Source organism: Erpetoichthys calabaricus, chromosome 8, assembly GCF_900747795.2.
Source record: "Erpetoichthys calabaricus chromosome 8, fErpCal1.3, whole genome shotgun sequence".
Lineage (NCBI taxonomy): Eukaryota > Metazoa > Chordata > Cladistia > Polypteriformes > Polypteridae > Erpetoichthys > Erpetoichthys calabaricus.
This window is the reverse complement of record NC_041401.2, coordinates 2,836,511-2,854,196: the sequence shown is the minus strand read 5'-3', so window position 1 is coordinate 2,854,196 and position 17,686 is coordinate 2,836,511. Positions and strand designations below refer to the sequence as shown.

The 17,686-nt window shown below is 41.5% G+C and overlaps 2 protein-coding genes across 2 annotated transcripts in view; one reads left to right on the top strand and one right to left on the bottom strand.

The window, feature by feature from the left end:
- orc2 (origin recognition complex, subunit 2) overlaps window positions 1-1,322 on the bottom strand; it is a 42,040-nt gene extending 40,718 nt beyond the window's left edge. Inside the window, exon 1 of the mRNA XM_051930640.1 lies at window positions 1,127-1,322. Within this exon, the coding sequence (XP_051786600.1) occupies window positions 1,127-1,216 (90 nt within the window). The 5' untranslated portion in view covers window positions 1,217-1,322. The remainder of the gene's footprint in view (window positions 1-1,126) is intronic.
- A 15,098-nt stretch (window positions 1,323-16,420) lies between these two features.
- Window positions 16,421-17,686, top strand: part of LOC114656470 (transient receptor potential cation channel subfamily M member 2-like) — a 57,678-nt gene continuing 56,412 nt past the window's right edge. Inside the window, exon 1 of the mRNA XM_051930461.1 lies at window positions 16,421-16,590. Within this exon, the coding sequence (XP_051786421.1) occupies window positions 16,421-16,590 (170 nt within the window). The remainder of the gene's footprint in view (window positions 16,591-17,686) is intronic.

Below are 17,686 nucleotides of genomic sequence, written 5' to 3'. Positions count from 1 at the left end.
ATTTCCTTGCTTTATAGTCATTCTGGTGAGTGTGTTCAGACTATTGCTTGTGTGTACTTATTTATGTATTTATCTACCGATCTATGTATTTGTTTATTTAAAGAGCTTCTGTAAAAAGCCTGTCTGTATAAAGTTCTATCCATCTTTAGATTTTCTGTTTGTTACTCCAGAATATTGATAAAGACCTACTGTCCTAGAAATCAACTTTACTTCTTCAGCACATTTTCAAACAAAGGCTGTAGCTCCGAGTGCTTTACAAGATGTTGAAGAAATAAATATGTAGTTACAAGCAAAAACAAATTAAAAGTAGGTAAAAAATAATGAATAAATAGTTTACAAACATTAATAATGCACACTTACATAAGATATATATATATATAAATAGGATCCATTCTGTCAGAATTTCAGCTTTAGAAATAAACAGGAAATACCGTTTTTGATGAGTGAATGAGTCAGTTAGTCAACTTTGTATTATTTATAGACAAATAGAAGCTCAGTAAAGAACACAAACTTAAAGATTTTCATTTATTTGTAATTTTGACAATGTGTAGAAGGCCGGGTGAGAAATGCCAAATCCCCGAGTTGGATTATAGTATTTCTGGTCATAGATGCTGGCCGGCCGGGCAGGCAGTATGGTGCACTGGTTAAGACTTCGGAGTTTGAATGTAAAACCCAGAGGTTGTGGATTCAAATCCTGGCACTGACTCTGTGTGACCATAACATGTGCTCAGTTTGAATTAAAAAAATGCAACCAATTGTAACTCAAAAATTAAGTCGCCTTGGATAAGCAAGTAATAATAATGCTGCCAGATGGCGTAGCGCTTACACGAGTCATCGAGAAATGGACATTTTCTCGAAGCACTTTGCCAGAATACTTCGGCGCGTCAAGCAGTTTCATGTCATTATCAGTAAGTACGACTCTGGACTTTTAAATCCATCCCCGCTTCTAACTCACTGTAACCCTAACCCTGACAACGCACCAAAAGTGCAAAACAGTTATAAACAAGCAAAAGGCCGTCATTCTAAAGAACCTCGGAAAATGTTTTACTTTTCAAAGCCGCCATATAAACTGAAATACGCGCGTCCTTCGCTCTTCGTGACATTCCGAAAACACGCCGGTGCTCACCGCTTCATCGCCCTCAGATGCAAGCGACTTTTTGTCTCCATTCTTGAGATGACGCTTCCGTGGAGATGCCCTTTCACTCCGCACCTCCATGCTCACTCTGCTGGCTCACTTTGACATACGCGCATCCCTCTTTCTCTACCCACTCGTGCAGAAAAGCATGAAAAGTTCCCGCCCGCAGTGGACGTTCCAAAGGGGCAAAGGGCAACTGAACAGCCAATTGGATCACGCAGCAAGAACCCCATTGCCCACAATTCCATGCGAGATTGTCTTCTTTCCCCGAGTCTCTCGAGTTACAACTTTTAGAACTACTATTCCCACAATCCAACTCGCTATTATCTTCGTTTCGTCAGTTCCGTGTAATGGGCAGCTCGAAACTTTGATTGTTTCGATAATTATCTGGCATAAAGTATGAAAAGTACTTCATAAATGATATAACAGGAAGAACGTAGGAAAGGCGATACATCATAAATACATAGATCCTGCCCCAAGTGGAGGAGTTCAAGTATCTCGGGGTCCTGTTCACGAGTGATTGAAGAATGGTGCGTGAGATCGACAGGCGGATCGGTGCGGCTTCCGCAGTGAAGCGGGCTCTGCATCGGTCTGTCGTGGTGAAAAAGGAGCTGAGCCATAAGGCAAAGCTCTCAATTTACCGGTCGATCTACCCTCACCTATGGTCATGAGCTATGGGTAGTGACCGTAAGAACGAGATCGCGAATACAAGCGGTTGAAATGAGTTTTCTCCGCAGGGTGTGTGGGCTCTCCCTTAAAGATAGGATGAGAAGCTCAGTCATCCGGGAGGGGCTCAGAGTAAAGCCGCTGCCCCTCCACATCGAGAGGAGTCAGATGAGGTGGCTCGGGCATCTGATCAGGATGCCTCCTGGACGCCTCCCTGGTGAAGTGTTCCGGGCACGTCCAACCGGGAGGAGGCCCCGGGGAAGACCCAGGACACGTTGGAGGGACTATGTCTCCCGGCTGGCCTGGGAACGCCTCGGGATTCTCCCGGAAGAGCTACAAGAAGTGGCCGGGGAGAGGGAAGTCTGGGCATCTCTGCTCAAACTGCTGCCCCCGCAACCCGACCTCGGATAAGCGGAAAAGGATGGATGGATGGACGTAGGAAAGACAGGGAAAGTGATTGTTTTTACAGTTCAATTTCATTGACTGAAATACTTAAGGAACTCCGTAAAAATGAGCACTCGGACACAGAACTGACACCGTTCCTTATCAAAGGCAGTATAGGATGGCTTAACTTTCATAAATCTGGCCTTATGTAAAATAATTTCCCGAAAATAATAATTGTTTAGTCAATTTGAGTGTACTTCCTTTTATAATGATAGGCTACTCTCCACACCGAATTCTTCCGATCCAAATATCTTTGATGATAACCAATGATATATGTCATTGCAAAAGATTTTAGCAAATCTGTATGCATAAAATAGGTGATCTGCTGTGTCGATTTCTTCATTACAAAAGGTCCAGGTGTTCAATCCAGGTTAAATGTCTGTCACAGAAATTCTGTAGAATGATGTATATTACTGGACGGCAACCTGTTCCCACCAGGATGATGAGGAAGTGGCACCTTGAGATTGAAATGGCTCTGAATGACTGCTTCCAAAGAACAGACTGAGAAATGATATGCAAGTCACATGGAGCACAGTCACTGCATCACAGACGATATGAACTTTAGTGTCACAATTGTAGTGCCCTTAAAGACCATGCACTGCTTTCCACACCACAACCCTAGATTACTAAGGAGCAAAAAACACCTCCTGTATGAGAAGAAGACAGCATTCAGATCTGGTGACAGAGTCTCTGAAGGCTATCCTGCAAGTGCTATAGAAAAAGCTGAGAAACTGAAAGGTAGCTTACAAACCTAAAACGGAAAATATACTCCGAATAACATGGCGGATGTTTGGAATGAACTGAGCAGAATTACTGGAATCCAGACATCCAGGGCTCAGGTATTACACCCTGAAACAATGTTTTAATAGATTTCCTTCCCTCTTCTTCTTCCAATAACCAACCCAATCACACATACACATACACCATCCCCACTACATCAAAAACTCCTTCAACTTCAGCTGGAAGGGCCAGTGATGAGTCCACCATCAGTATGGGCTGTCCATAAGTGAAAACCAAGTAAGGAGATAACTGAGGATTCTACACACAGGATAAGCCACAAGTTCAGACTGAGTCAGTCCTTGAGTTCTTAAGGTCCATTGTGGGAAGCTTTGTGGTGTCCTTTATGGTGCCACTTCTGTGGAAAACATCCTGCACTGAAAGGCAAGCACATCTTCACCTAAAGACTACAGACCAGTGGTGCTTACACCTCACAGAATGAAAACCTGTGAGAGGTTTGTCCGGGACTATATGAGTCCTCTTGTGGTACACCACCTGGACAAAGATTGGGGTGGAGGATGCAATTATTTGTCTGCTCCACAAGGTTGGGCAAAGCTGGTTTCTGTTTTTTGATTTCTCCAGTGGCTTCAGTATCACCCAGCCACCCCTTTTAAGTGGTAAACTCCGAGATGTGTAAATGGATGAGCCTGTGGTGTCTTGGATGATGGACTATCTGTGGGACAATCCAACATTTGTGAGGGTCAAGTTTGTGAGCAACACTGAAGCACCTCAAGAATAGTCCTGTTTCCTTTTGTATTTACTCTGCACACCTCAGTCTATAAATAAATCATCAGCTTGTGTCAACTGCAGAAAGTTTCTGATGATTATGTACTTATGGGGTGTATTGACAAAGCAGATGAAACAGAAGAGTGGAGTCAGGTGGAGAACTTTGACAATTGTCTGCAACTTAACACCAACACAAACAAAGGAATGGCTATTGACTTTCTCCTCAACCTCTCCTTTCACCTCTGTGTCTGCTCACTATTCAGGGAGTGGATGTAGAGGTGGTGCACTTGGGGATCCACATCAGTGACAGGTGGGACTGGCCTTGCAAAACAGATGAACTGCAGAAGAAAGGGCAGACCAGACTCTTTTTATTTATGAGCCCTTTGATGTGGGTAGTGACATCCTTGAGATGTTCTGCAAATCTGGGATGGGCAGTGTGGTGTGCTGGGCTGGTAATATCAGTTCAAGTGAGAACCCACAAATTCAACACGCTTATCAAAAGGGTAGTGTCAGTCATGGCACACCTTCTGGACCAGCTGGAGGTAGTCAAGGAGGAGACAATGAAGCCAAAAACTGAGTGCCATTATGAATAAACCTGCACATCCTCCCTGTGACACACCAACATTGAGGACTTTCAGCCAACACATTATATAGCAGAACTGGGTCAAGAAACACAACTGCGGGTCCTTTGTACCAGCGGCAATATGCCTGTATAGCGCCTTACTGGGACTGCCAAGTCGGAAGATCTCTTTGTTTTTAGTTTTCTTTCTTGGTAGTCATTCTGGTGCTTATTTGAAAGGAATTTTTTGTTTGTTATACCATAATAATGTTATTTATTTACGTAATTATTGAGCTTTCCTAAAAAGCCAAATTTCCCCCTGAGAACAAATAAAGTTCTGTCTATCTATTTTGCATGCTATGGTGTGCTGGGCTGGTATCTATCTATCTATCTATCTATCTATCTATCTATCTATCTATCTATCTATCTATCTAGTGCCTTACATACCTATCTATCTATCTATATAGTGCCTTACATATCTATCTATCTATCTATCTATCTATCTATCTATCTATCTATCTATCTATCTATCTATCTATCTATCTATCTATCTATCTATATAGTGCCTTACATATCTATCTATCTATCTATCTATCTATCTATCTATCTATCTATCTATCTATCTAGTGCCTTACATATCTATCTATCTATCTATCTATCTATCTATCTATCTATCTATCTATCTATCTATCTATCTATCTATCTATCTATCTAGTGCCTTACATATCTATCTATCTATCTATCTATCTATCTATCTATCTATCTATCTATCTATCTATCTATCTATCTATCTATCTATTAGCAAAATAATTTTAAAATGGTGTTACTGGAAATTTAATATAATTTTTATTTCTTTTTAAAGTTAGCATTTTTAAAAATATGAGAATTTGAATTTGTATGTGATTGAAAGTGTATAATCTATTAATTAAACATTTACAGTATTTGGAAGTTCAAGGCCAGTGAAGTCACCCATCTACTAAAACCTTACCAAGACATGGAGTTGAACTCCAAAAAGGATTTTTTTGCTTATATGTTACTTAACGCATGTACTTCATAGTGGTGGCTGAGAAAAATGTTTAATCTTATCCTTTCTTGGAGAAAGTAAATAAGAGTGATTTGCTTAAATGGGATCAATGGGTGGCTAACCCTGGTGAGTGGCAAATGTTGTGAAAAAATGTCCATGCAAAAAAAAAAATCTCACATTACATGTTGTGTAATCCACATGTTTCTTACAGTCATGTTTGCTACAGTGCTATTTTCCTGAATTATAATAAGCTATGAAAACAATAAATTCAATGACTCACAGGAAGGGCTTTTTGACTATAAGACCCGCCTCTCCTGTCATTCATTGGTCAAGAGCACTGTCTTTAATTCAAAAAGTCCCTCCCGCAATCTTGGCTCTTTCTTCTCCCTTGGCTTTGTTGCTCTTAACAGACTCAGGTCCTGGTCAACTACGAGACGCCACCTTCCCGGGTCGCTGCTTTATATGGCTGAATGACCGGAAGAGGCGGGCCTTGTTCCAGATATCACAGAAGTGTCCTCACTGTGTGTTTTCTCCGTATAGTGGTAAAAGGAGAGGATACTGTTAGCAACAGAACCCCTTCTTGCCGTATAGTGGTAGTGCTTACCTGACATGACAGCGCATTACAGGAAGGAAAGTAATGCAATGAATGGTTGACAATCAGTAACAAGTTACAACAGAAGCTTACTTTGCTTCTATAGGGCTGAGAGAAGGCCCTTGATGGTGATGGGCAGGTGGCCCCGCCTCTTGGGTAGCCAATCACAAAACACAAAGAAAATGGAAAAACCTACAGAGACATATCGAAACTAAATGATCAACACTGTTAATGTATTTCAGCAAGGGTTACTCCCCTCAAACATCATTTTTATGTGCATTTTTTCATTGTTTATGTTTACATTGTTGATTATTTAGTTTCTTTTGTTTATGAGTTTTTTATGATGTTCTTTGTGTTTTGTGTGTGGTCCCTTCACAACAAGGGAGTGCTTCTAGCCCTATTAAGGTGGGGGCTACCCAGAGTCCCTTACGGTTCATTCGATTGTGCTCGGGAGTGATGAATTCTTGGTTTTGTGATTTTCTTGTGCTTTGTTATTTACTGGATTTTTGACCTCTGTGCTCTGTATTATGACCATTCTTTAGATTTCAAATTGTGCTTTATTTGTTTTGTATTGCCTTTGCTGACAACTGCTTTTTGCCTTTGTGCTCCACAGAGCTGATTTTTTGTGCTAATAAATTTTGTGTTAATCCATCCATCCATTTTCCAACCCGCTGAATCCGAACACAGGGTCACGGGGGTCTGCTGGAGCCAATCCCAGCCAACACAGGGCACAAGGCAGGAACCAATCCTGGGCAGGGTGCCAACCCACCGCAGATTTTGTGTTAATAAATCATTTTATTTATAAAGATTCTATGTGGCCCTCTGTGTTACTAGACTGGGTTTTTTGTTGGTCTTTCTCCCTCTAGTGCGCTAGTTGTGTAATTGTTTTGGACTTGTGTACTTGGGAACTCTCAAACTCATAATAGTTAACATTAAAAAAATGAAAAAACTAAGAGACATAAATGAGAAATTTGAAACCCCAGTCAGGTGAAAATCCTCACTGAAACATAACAGATGGGGCTTCCACAATCCAAAACAGAAGTGAATTCAGTGTCCATCAGCAGGGTCTTCCTCTATTCATTTAGTACATGACTGTGTCACACCTTTTCTTTCCTCTGGGTTCTTACTTCATAAGAGTCCAAAAAGCTCCCTCCAGTCTTGCATGTTGGACAACAGCAAATCGGACTGCATATTTATGTCACATGATTTAAATAGGAAAAGCTCCGGGATGGGTCTCCTACAGCTCCCACCCTCGCACAGCTCTAGCCTTAATTTATGAGAAGGACATACCTGGTGCACCTTGAAATGGGCCGCAGATGACTGGGTGTGTCATATAACATGACGGAGAGCTACAAGTCGTCAGATGTGTGCAGTTTGATTGGCTCGTCAACACAGGAGAGCTGTGGTGGTCTGCAGCTCCACTCTACTGGTGGAAGCAGTTCCTTCGGGTGTGTGGGTGATCAGTAAGTGGGCTGCCCGGCAGCATGATGCAGTAAAATTGAATTTCAGTAAATCTGAATTTCCCTGTGGCATTAATAAAGTTTATCTAATCTAATCTAAATGAAGGCTGCATTATGTGCAATATAAATAATAAAAGTTAGTATTCAGTTTTTAAATTTTAAAGTGATGATTAGAGAGTGAGGGTAATAATAAGTGCCATTATATCATTAGAGTCTGAGCCACAAATGTTAACGGTATTCTATTACAACTAAATGGAATTGAATGTTTGAATGCTGCACAAGTTTCCAGTAAAGTATACAGAAGATTAAGTGCCTAGTCTTTAGTGTTTTGTGGCCCTGCAGAGGAAAGACTTTGGGACCCCATAAGGAAAAGCCCGACTTCCCACTGTTATTTTATTGGAATCTTAAGTAGGCCATCATTGTGGGACACATGCACCGATTAGCATGATTTTTGATTTTTCCAGATTAATCGTTAGGCCCACAAGCGATACTTGTTGTGTCAGGTCTTGAAGTACAACATTGAAGTTCCTCCCCCACACTATGTGACTCTTCAATTCCACCCGGGGGGGATAAACGTTAACATTATACAAAGGTATTGTCTGTTATACCAACATTTTTATCAGTCTTTAATTTATTGTTTTTTTATCAGTATGCTGCTGCTGCTGGAGTATGTGAATTTCCCCTTGGGATTAATAAAGTATCTATCTATCTATCTATCTATCTATCTATCTATCTATCTATCTATCTATCTATCTATCTATCTATCTATCTATCTATCTATCTATCTATCTATCTATCTATCTATCTATCTAATCCTGCCAACTACATTATCTATCTATCTATCTATCTATCTATCTATCTATCTATCTATCTATCTATCTATCTATCTATCTATCTATCTATCTATCTATCTATCTATCTATCTAATCCTGCCATCTATCTATCTATCTATCTATCTATCTATCTATCTATCTATCTATCTATCTATCTATCTATCTATCTATCTATCTATCTATCTATCTATCTATCTATCTAATCCTGCCAACTACGCTATCTATCTATCTATCTATCTATCTATCTATCTATCTATCTATCTATCTATCTATCTATCTATCTATCTATCTATCTATCTAATCCTGCCAACTACATTATCTATCTATCTATCTATCTATCTATCTATCTATCTATCTATCTATCTATCTATCTATCTATCTATCTATCTATCTATCTAATCCAGCCAACTACGCTATCTATCTATCTATCTATCTATCTATCTATCTATCTATCTATCTATCTATCTATCTATCTATCTATCTATCTATCTATCTATCTATCTATCTATCTATCTATCTATCTATCTAATCCTGCCAACTACACTATCTATCTAATCCTGCCAACTATGCTATCTATCTATCTATCTATCTATCTATCTATCTATCTATCTATCTATCTATCTATCTATCTATCTATCTATCTATCTATCTATCTATCTATTTGGTCATTTATTTCATGATGTATGGTTCCTTGCTTATTTGTGCACAATTTGTCCTTAAAAAATTTCCAACCATGTTCCCATGTCTGTGTTGAAGAATTTATTTTAAAGTAATGACTGAGATCCACTGTACTAATTAATAGTTTAATTTTATAAATAACTAGCTATGCTTGCCCATCAAAGACAGGGAATAGAATAAACTTAATAACATTTGTTATATCTGTTGCCCTACATGTGCCCTCAGCATTCCTCCTACACCTTTCCTCAGTATCCTCATGTGTCTGAGTTGCTCTTGCCTGGAGTTCCTTCTCTCAAGCCCGATGTCATAAAGCCTTCTTCTTAAGCTTTGTCATGTCTCTTGGTCACCTTCTGTCCATTTTTTGATGTCCACTAATGGTATCTGCTATGAAAATATCATTGGTATTCTTGTAAATACTTCCTGTATTTGAAGGCAACTCAGATAGCACCTCACTTAAATTTAGTGACCCATAGTCATTTATTAAGTTATTCACATGGTTGTCATTGAAATGCTCTATTTTAGCTCTTTTTTGTGAAAATAAATACAATTGTCACAAGCAGGAATTGAAATTAGCCCCCCTAAAGTATCATGTCATCCTCCCTACCACTGAGCCATCAAAGCCAAACTGACCAATCAGATTGTTTGGAGGGACTGGACAAACACACGGACAGTAGCATTGTATTATATAATAGATAATAATCTCCATCTGTTTAAAATCTAAAGACTCATCTTCTCCAGCCTTTCCTCCTCACCTGCTCCCTATGGTCCTCATTCAGCCTCATTGTTCTCTTCTGGGTTTTGTTCTCCTGTTATACTCCAACTATGAGAAACTTTTTGTTGAGCTCTACCAGGAGAAATGCTAATAAAGTTTTGTCCCATCCATCCATCCATCCATTTTCCAACCCGCTGAATCCGAACACAGGGTCACAGGGGTCTGCTGGAGCCAATCCCAGCCAACACAGGGCACAAGGCAGGAACCAATCCAGGGCAGGGTGCCAACCCACCGCAGGACACACACAAACACACCCACACACCAAGCACACACTAGGGCCAATTTAGAATCGCCAATCCACCTAACCTGCATGTCTTTGGACTGTGGGAGGAAACCGGAGCGCCCGGAGGAAACCCACACAGACACGGGGAGAACATGCAAACTCCACGCAGGGAGGACCCGGGAAGCGAACCCAGGTCCCCAGATCTCTCAACTGCGAGGCAGCAGCGCTACCCACTGCGCCACCGTGCCGCCCAAGTTTTGTCCCCAACAACTTTTTCTAAGATATATGTGACATTGGTGCTCCTAGTCAAAATCTGATTGGTTTATTGTACCAAAACAATATTATCTTAAATAGGCATTTTGAGTCCTGCAACTGCTGGACTCCAGACACGCTGGAGCACCACAGCTGCTGGGACTTTTGAATTGAGGACCTCTGTATCCTTCCACCTTCAAACATCTAGAGGCTGCCAAAGCACCTGAGGAAGACAAAAACTGGAGTATTAAGACCCCCTAGCTAACTACTGCATTAACACTGGCTGAAGCCTGCTTGTGTTTAGTATTTGTAATAATCAGGATAGAATTGAGGTTATTGTGGAGATTGGATTAATAGGGTCATGTGACCACAATATAATACAATTCTCAGTGTTTTGGAAGAGTGCAGATGTTAAGACTGAAATGGTTAAGGGTAAATTTTAAGCAGATGCAGAAAAATCTAAGGATGGACTGGGATAAGCTTTTAAGTGCGGAGTCATTTGAGGAGCAGTGTAACAGGTTTAAAGATGTATTACATGTAATGCTGGACAGGTAAATACCTAAATTTGGAATTAGTAGGATTTAAAAAAAAAAACTCCACAGCGGGTTATTAAAGAGTTAAAAAGAGGTTACAAAGGTAAAAACAGATGAATAAGACATATGAGACTGATGACTCCAATGTTAATTATGGGGCACTTAAACACATGAGGGCAACCATTAAGAAGGATATTAGAGAAGCTAAAAGGCAGTTAGAGAAGAATATGGCAGATAAGGCGAAAGATGAGCCAAAGAGATTTTAGTAGTAAAAGAAAAGTCAAGGAGGAGGTGAAGTGCATCAGGAATAGTAAAGGGGAGTTAAAAAATACAGACAGTGAAACAGCAGATGCTCTAAACTCACATTTTTCTGTGGTCTTCACATGTGAGGAAGTAAATAACCTCCCAGTGGTAACAGGGACTACTAAGGTGATAGTGAGGGATTTGAAAATTGTAGAGGGAGAAGAGCAGCGTAGATTAAGTAGGCTGAAATCAAACAAATCACCAGGGGCCTCATGTATAAATGGTGCATATGCACAAAAATGTTGTGTACGCCCATTTCCACGATCACATCACGATGTATAAAAACTAACATGGCGTAAAGCCACACACATTTTCATGCCAGCTCAATCTCTGGCATACACACATTCTCTGCTCGGTTTTGAAACACTGCTCGGTTTTGCAAACTGGTGGCACCCAGCGTCACAGCAGTGCTACTCTTCCTGGGTGGCTTCCCTTTATTTTTTAGATTCATATCCCTGACGCGGCTTTATCAAGTACACTGAAATTAATGCATATTGTTTTTTAGTTTAAGGTATATGATTGTAATCAACCTGTTAACCATATAATGGTGCACAGAATGGCCAAACTCTATAGCTGCTTTAGCGTTGTTACTCTCAGTGCACCACTGAGTATTTAACCCATTGTATCTGAGTGTAGAATTACAGCTCTACAGCAGCTGGTTGGATTATCAGAATGCAACATTTAGCACACGCTGACTCAGCCATGCACACAGTCTATTTGAACTTCTTCCACACAGTATGGCAAATTCTTCAGAGCCTTTCCTGCAGGGAACTTGTGCTTCAGAAACAATTTCATCCCAAGAGCTCTAAACGGACTCAAGCAGTCCATCAAGTGCTCCTTGTAGAACTGTTTGTACTTATAAGTACAATCACCTCACTGCAAACTTGCACTACAGTTATAATATTGCACAACCTGAGCCACTTTATAAAGAATGTATTTACAGATGATGACGACTGGCTTCTAAGTCGATTTAGATTTCCAAGCACTATCTTCTTGGAGCTCTTGATACCATTTTAAGATGAAATGCAGTAAAGTATGTTTATTACATTATAAAGATAAATTTTAAACTTCATTTAAATAATATATATTGTTAGCAATTAAATGTGTGGACTCGGTGTCGTAGCACTAGCAATGAACTGGCACCCCGTTCAGGGATTGTTCCTGCCTCGCACTGTGTGCTTGCTGGAACTGACGCGACTTGGATGGATAGATGGATGGAATAATTAAACATGTACTACGAAGATATTTCAATGTTCCATAAAAGTTTTGAAGAATCGGTGGTTTCAGCTTACAGATGGCTTGACATCTACTACAGAGCTGATTGTGTGGCGATTAATTACTTGAAGAAAGAAAAGGAAGGACAGGAATTGGAGGTTAGTAAGTTTGAAAGAGACAGTACTGCTGCAATAAATTATTTCATCGAAGGTCGCAAATGGGGCTGCAAGCATCTTGTGGGAGGCAGGAACAATCTCTGCATGGGGCGCCAGCTCATCGCTAATACTGTGCCACCATGTCCCCATGTTTAATACATGCTTTAATTCCTGTCATTATGAAAATGATATCAAGTATACATCTTAATATTTAAATTATTCAGAGAGCTGTAATATCATGAATATAATGGATTCTGTGTCCTGTCGGATGAAGAGAAACCCCGTTTAATAAGCACGTAGTGATCACACACATAGAGCGCATAAAAAAACACATAGAGTACGAAGCATTTAACGTGTTACTTTAGTTATGATGGGATCTGAGAAACTAGTAAATTAAACGATATTAAGATGACGTTTATGATGTTCTACTTTAATGACAAAATAAACTACGTGATAAAAGTGGAAATTTCGAGATTAAAGTTGACATTTGGACATTTGTTTCAACTGTGTCCCTATTTTGTTTTTTTTTTCTCTGTACACTAATTTGCTTCCATATGACACTCAGACGGTGGGCTACGACATCGCCTTTTCACTCTGACTTTGATATCTGACCACTTCTTATTTATTTCAGGCACTTTGTGACTTTCTGAACTTAAATTTTTGAGTTTCTCTGCCACTCTGTTACTCAATCAGTTTCCTTTTGTTGTTTATGTCATTGCTTAAACCAACAAATAGTACGTTTTTCCTCGCCTCTATTTTGTATTCGCAGAAATTCTTCTATTTTCCCCTGTGTTTTTGACATTGTCTTTTCACAGAACACAAAACATAAGGGGCTATTTATATTGATTTGCATATTCAAAGAGGCGTAATTCTGGGAGGAGTCTGAGTGGGGCGGCAGGCGCATGCATGTGCGTTACTTTTCATGCTGACTGGGATTTATGTAGTGGAAGAACGTGAAAGTTGGCGTACGCACAGATTTATGCATCTGGATTTTTTTGTGCATATGCACATTTCCGTTTGTGTCCGTACGCAATGTTTTAGTGTGAATTCTACTCACAGCATTATGCATGAGGCCCCTGGACCAGATAAGCATTTGATAATGGACCACATGAGAGGCTGGGAATCAACCACCAATAGGTGGGAGGTCAGGGTGTGGATGGGTGCAAAATTGGCTCAGACACAGGAAAGAGAGGGTGATGGTGTGAGAAACCATATTAGAATTGGTTGATGCTCAGAGTGGTATCCAGTAGGGGTCAGTGCTAGTGCCTTTTCTGTTTTTAGTATACATAAATGATATGAATAGGAATATACACTGTGTGATATATGGCCGGCAGTTTACCCCAGCCAATACCCCCACACCGCCAGATGGAGTGTTCCCTGCAACATGGAGGTGGCCCAAATTCCAGAAGGGCATCATGGACAATGGAGTTCGGCTTCATAGCCCTGCTGGATACCGTGGGGGCTGCCAGGGGCTGCTGCAGGGAGGCACGAATGTTTTTATTATAGCCCGGAAGTACTCCCTAATCACGAGGGCGGAAGGAATGAAGTACTTCTGAGCTGAAGAAAAGAAGTTTTCATCTGACCCGGAAATGCTATGAAATCACATGGAATGATGGACAGAAGCACTTCCGGGTCAAGGAATATAAAAGGACTATGGGAAACCCCAGCAGAGAGAGCTGCAGTTGGGAGGGTGTGTAACGGAGCTGCTGGGAGTGGAGGATTGTGATTGATTATTAGTGTCATTATAATTGTAGATTTGTGTGTATTGTGGAGGTGGAGGTACTTTGTGCACATTATTGGAAGAATTAAAATTAATTCTAATGTTTTTCCTGGTGTCAGAACCCATAGGGGACAGGGACCCATATCTCCCACAACTGTAAGTAACAAGCTGGTTAAGTCTGCAGAAGACACCAAGCTAGGTGAATTGGCAGATAATCTAGAATCCATTGAATCATCACAGTGAGTGAATGTGTGTATCTGCCTGGGACCACTGGACAGTGGTGGGGGTGTAGGATGATAGCCCTCTCTTTAAGTAAGGAATGGGCTCATCTAAAGGACCGTGCGTCTCTGCTGGGGTGTTTGAGAGACTGTATAGTCACTGTTGGAGAGTTTGGAGAGAATGACCTACATGAATTGGGGGCCTGTGAGTGACAATACATCAGTACTGGGTGGTGTACTTCAATGCAGTGTTTCTCAACATTTTGGTGTCGTGACCCACTTTTTCCCCATATGAACTTGTTTGCAACCCACCTGACAAATTGAGCATGGTCATCAGAGCGTTGTCCACTGGGTCCCCCTTGGTGACAATCTTTTGAATGGGAATCGAATTGCCGCAATTTGCCACAACCCACTTTTCAAGCCATCACATCCCACTACCAGTATAAACAACTAGCTGTGTAAGCAGCACAGGGTCCTGGAAACTATTGAAATCATCAGAAAAAAAAATTGAAATGTAGAGATGTCAGGTAATTGAAAGCAACTTCTCTGGGCCTCTCTCTCCTAGGAGGTTTCGTTTTGTCACATCCTTGCATCGTTTGTGCATTAGCGGCTAAGAGACTGTCTTTTTTCGGAGGTTTCGTTTTGCCGACATCCTCACCTCCTCTGTGTAATAGCGGATTAGCGAGTGACGCTCTCTTCAGATGTTTCATTTTGCCGATGTGCTGGCCTCACTTGCATATCCTCGGAGGTAGAGCCCTTACCCCGACTCCACCTCTCATTTCCGGGCTGGACAGACAGACACACACACTTCCACACGTAGACGTTTATATATAAGACTAGCTGTGTAGGCCCGTGCTGTAAAAAGCCCGGGGTCCTAGAAACGATTGAAATCGTCAGAAAAAAAACTGAAATGTAGAGATGTCAGGCAATTGAAAGGAACTACTCTGAACATCTCTCTCCTAGGAGGTTTCGTTTTGCTGACGTGCTCGCGTCGTTTGTGTTATTAGCGACTAAGCGACTTTGTCGTTCTTCCAAGGTTTCGTTTTGCCAATGTGCTCGCCCCACTTCTGTATTAGTGGCTAAGCGAGTGAGTCTTTCTTCGGATGTTTCATTTTGCTGAATTGCTCGCCTCGCTTGAATATCCTCGGAGGTGGAGTCCTTACCCCGACTCCAACTCTCACATCCGGGCCAGTCAAATAGACAGACAGACAGACATACATACACTTCCACGTGTAGACGTTTACATATAAGATAGCAACTCACGACTCGCCGGCAACAGACCCAGTGGTTGAGAAACACTCTGTAGGGCATTTAGAACACTGATCTACTGCAAGTGGTTCAGAAGTGATGAGCAACATGGCTTTTCTAGGAGAGTTTGCCATGTTCTTCTCCCAGAGTGCTGCTGTGCTGCACTGCTGTCATCAAGACACAATGATCGTTGTTACAGAGCACGATTACAGAGGTTGCCCCAATGAACATCATTGGCATGCCATTATAAATACCGGTGCATCAGATGCATCAACATCCAAGTTTTGCAGATGATTAAATAAAACCCCTTTGTGTGTGTGTGTGTGTGTGTGTGTGTGTACTGTTGCCATTTAGATTTCCCAGTTCCTGACTTTTGGTTTCTGTTTCTTAGGCTTGCGGTTTGTGATCTGACAACAGACGGCAGGTTTGATTCCTGGTTTCCACTTCTGGTTGTACCCTCTCCCAGTCACTTCCATTCATTATGTGTGCCTTTCCTATCTATCAGTCTTCGCCTGGCTCATTTCTTTCTCGAAACAATCCACAAACTCCCTGCAGGTCAGTAACACTGACCAAGTTCAAAGGGGCTTCATTAATGTTACATGGAAAATCAAACTACTTATTATACTTGGTATTTGTGGGCGGTCCGGGTGGGAGCCATAATGTGTAATAAAGACACCAGCAGCTCTAATTCGCTCACTAATGGGATTCTGGCAGACCTATAAGCAGGATAGACAGAAACCACTTAAAGCAGAGGCAGCTCCGGAGTGATGCACTCCACCCTGACCGCCCACCGCCACTGCTGTCGTCATCGTGCTGGTGTTATTTTGGCCCGACTTTCAGCATTAGAAGAGCAGAGCACAGGGTGGGAGATTAGTAGACAGACAGCCATGGAGAAGGAGGTAGTGGAAAGCCAGCTGGTGCACACCGCCTTCTCAAAGGGCACCCGTCTGACTTCCTTCTTTCAGGAATACAACAATGCTGCCTTCATCGTGGAGAACATCTGCAAGAAGCAGTGCATCTACTATGTGGAGAATCTGCAGGTGGCGACCACTCAAGGGTATGTAACGGCTTTTGTGGAGAAAGTCCAGGGAGGGTCAGCACGGCTGTCATGTCTGAGGAGCCTGATGGCAAGCTAAAGGGGCTTTTGTCTGGGAGACCAGACAGTCCAGTCAGGAAGTTTCAGTTTGGGATGGTGGATGTTAATGGGAACTTTTTTGACAATTGGTTACTCTTACCAGGTCCATAAACTTGAACTCAGCCGGATGTATAGTTAACAAGCGTCCAACTCCACAGATGTCCAGCTGCAGCACATCGATGGCATCGTCACCTCAATAAACACAGAAGAGCAGACTGCGTCAGGGCACCTTCATATAGTGCCTTTCATGGTTAAAGGCACAAAGCATAGGGTGTATGGCTGAGTTGTCAAAATCAAAGCATTTTGGGAAGTTCTGTTTCAACTGAGGGAAATTTGAGGGAGGGGTATTTATGGGTTCAGGGTCTTAAAGGGGAAATTAATAATAATAATAAATAATTCATTACATTTATATAGCGCTTTTCTCAGTACTCAAAGCGCTATCCACACAGGGAGGAACTGGGAAGCAAACCCACAATCTTCCACAGTCTCCTTACTGCAAAGCAGAAGCACTACCACTGCGCCACCTGTGAGGACATATTCAGAGAGTTATGGGCCGCACAACACACAGATGTAATAAAATGTTTTAAGGACACGTCTGTTATCTTGCCGTGTCATCCATGGGAGGCGCTATATAAAATATTGACAGTTATAACAGCAGCCTATAGTATAGTGCACCCCCTGCAGGCGGTCTGGAGCATATTTTTAATGAGTGACTGCCTGTCAGTTTGTGAAGTGCAAAATGAAGGGAGACGTGGCGCCCCCTGCTGCGTGCAGTCTTCTGTTTCCTTCTTCTGATTTGCTGGCCGGCATCCCCACATGAGAGACATACAAGGGGTCTGACAGTCTGCCTTGTGCTATTAATTCATAACATTCTTAAACCTGGTAAGTCCAAATTGGGGTCACAGATGTCATGAATATGAACTTTTTATGTTTTTCTTTGACCTTATTATCGTGTATATACTCGAATATAAGCTGAGTTTTTCAGCACCCAAAATGTGCTGAAAAACGTCACCCTCAG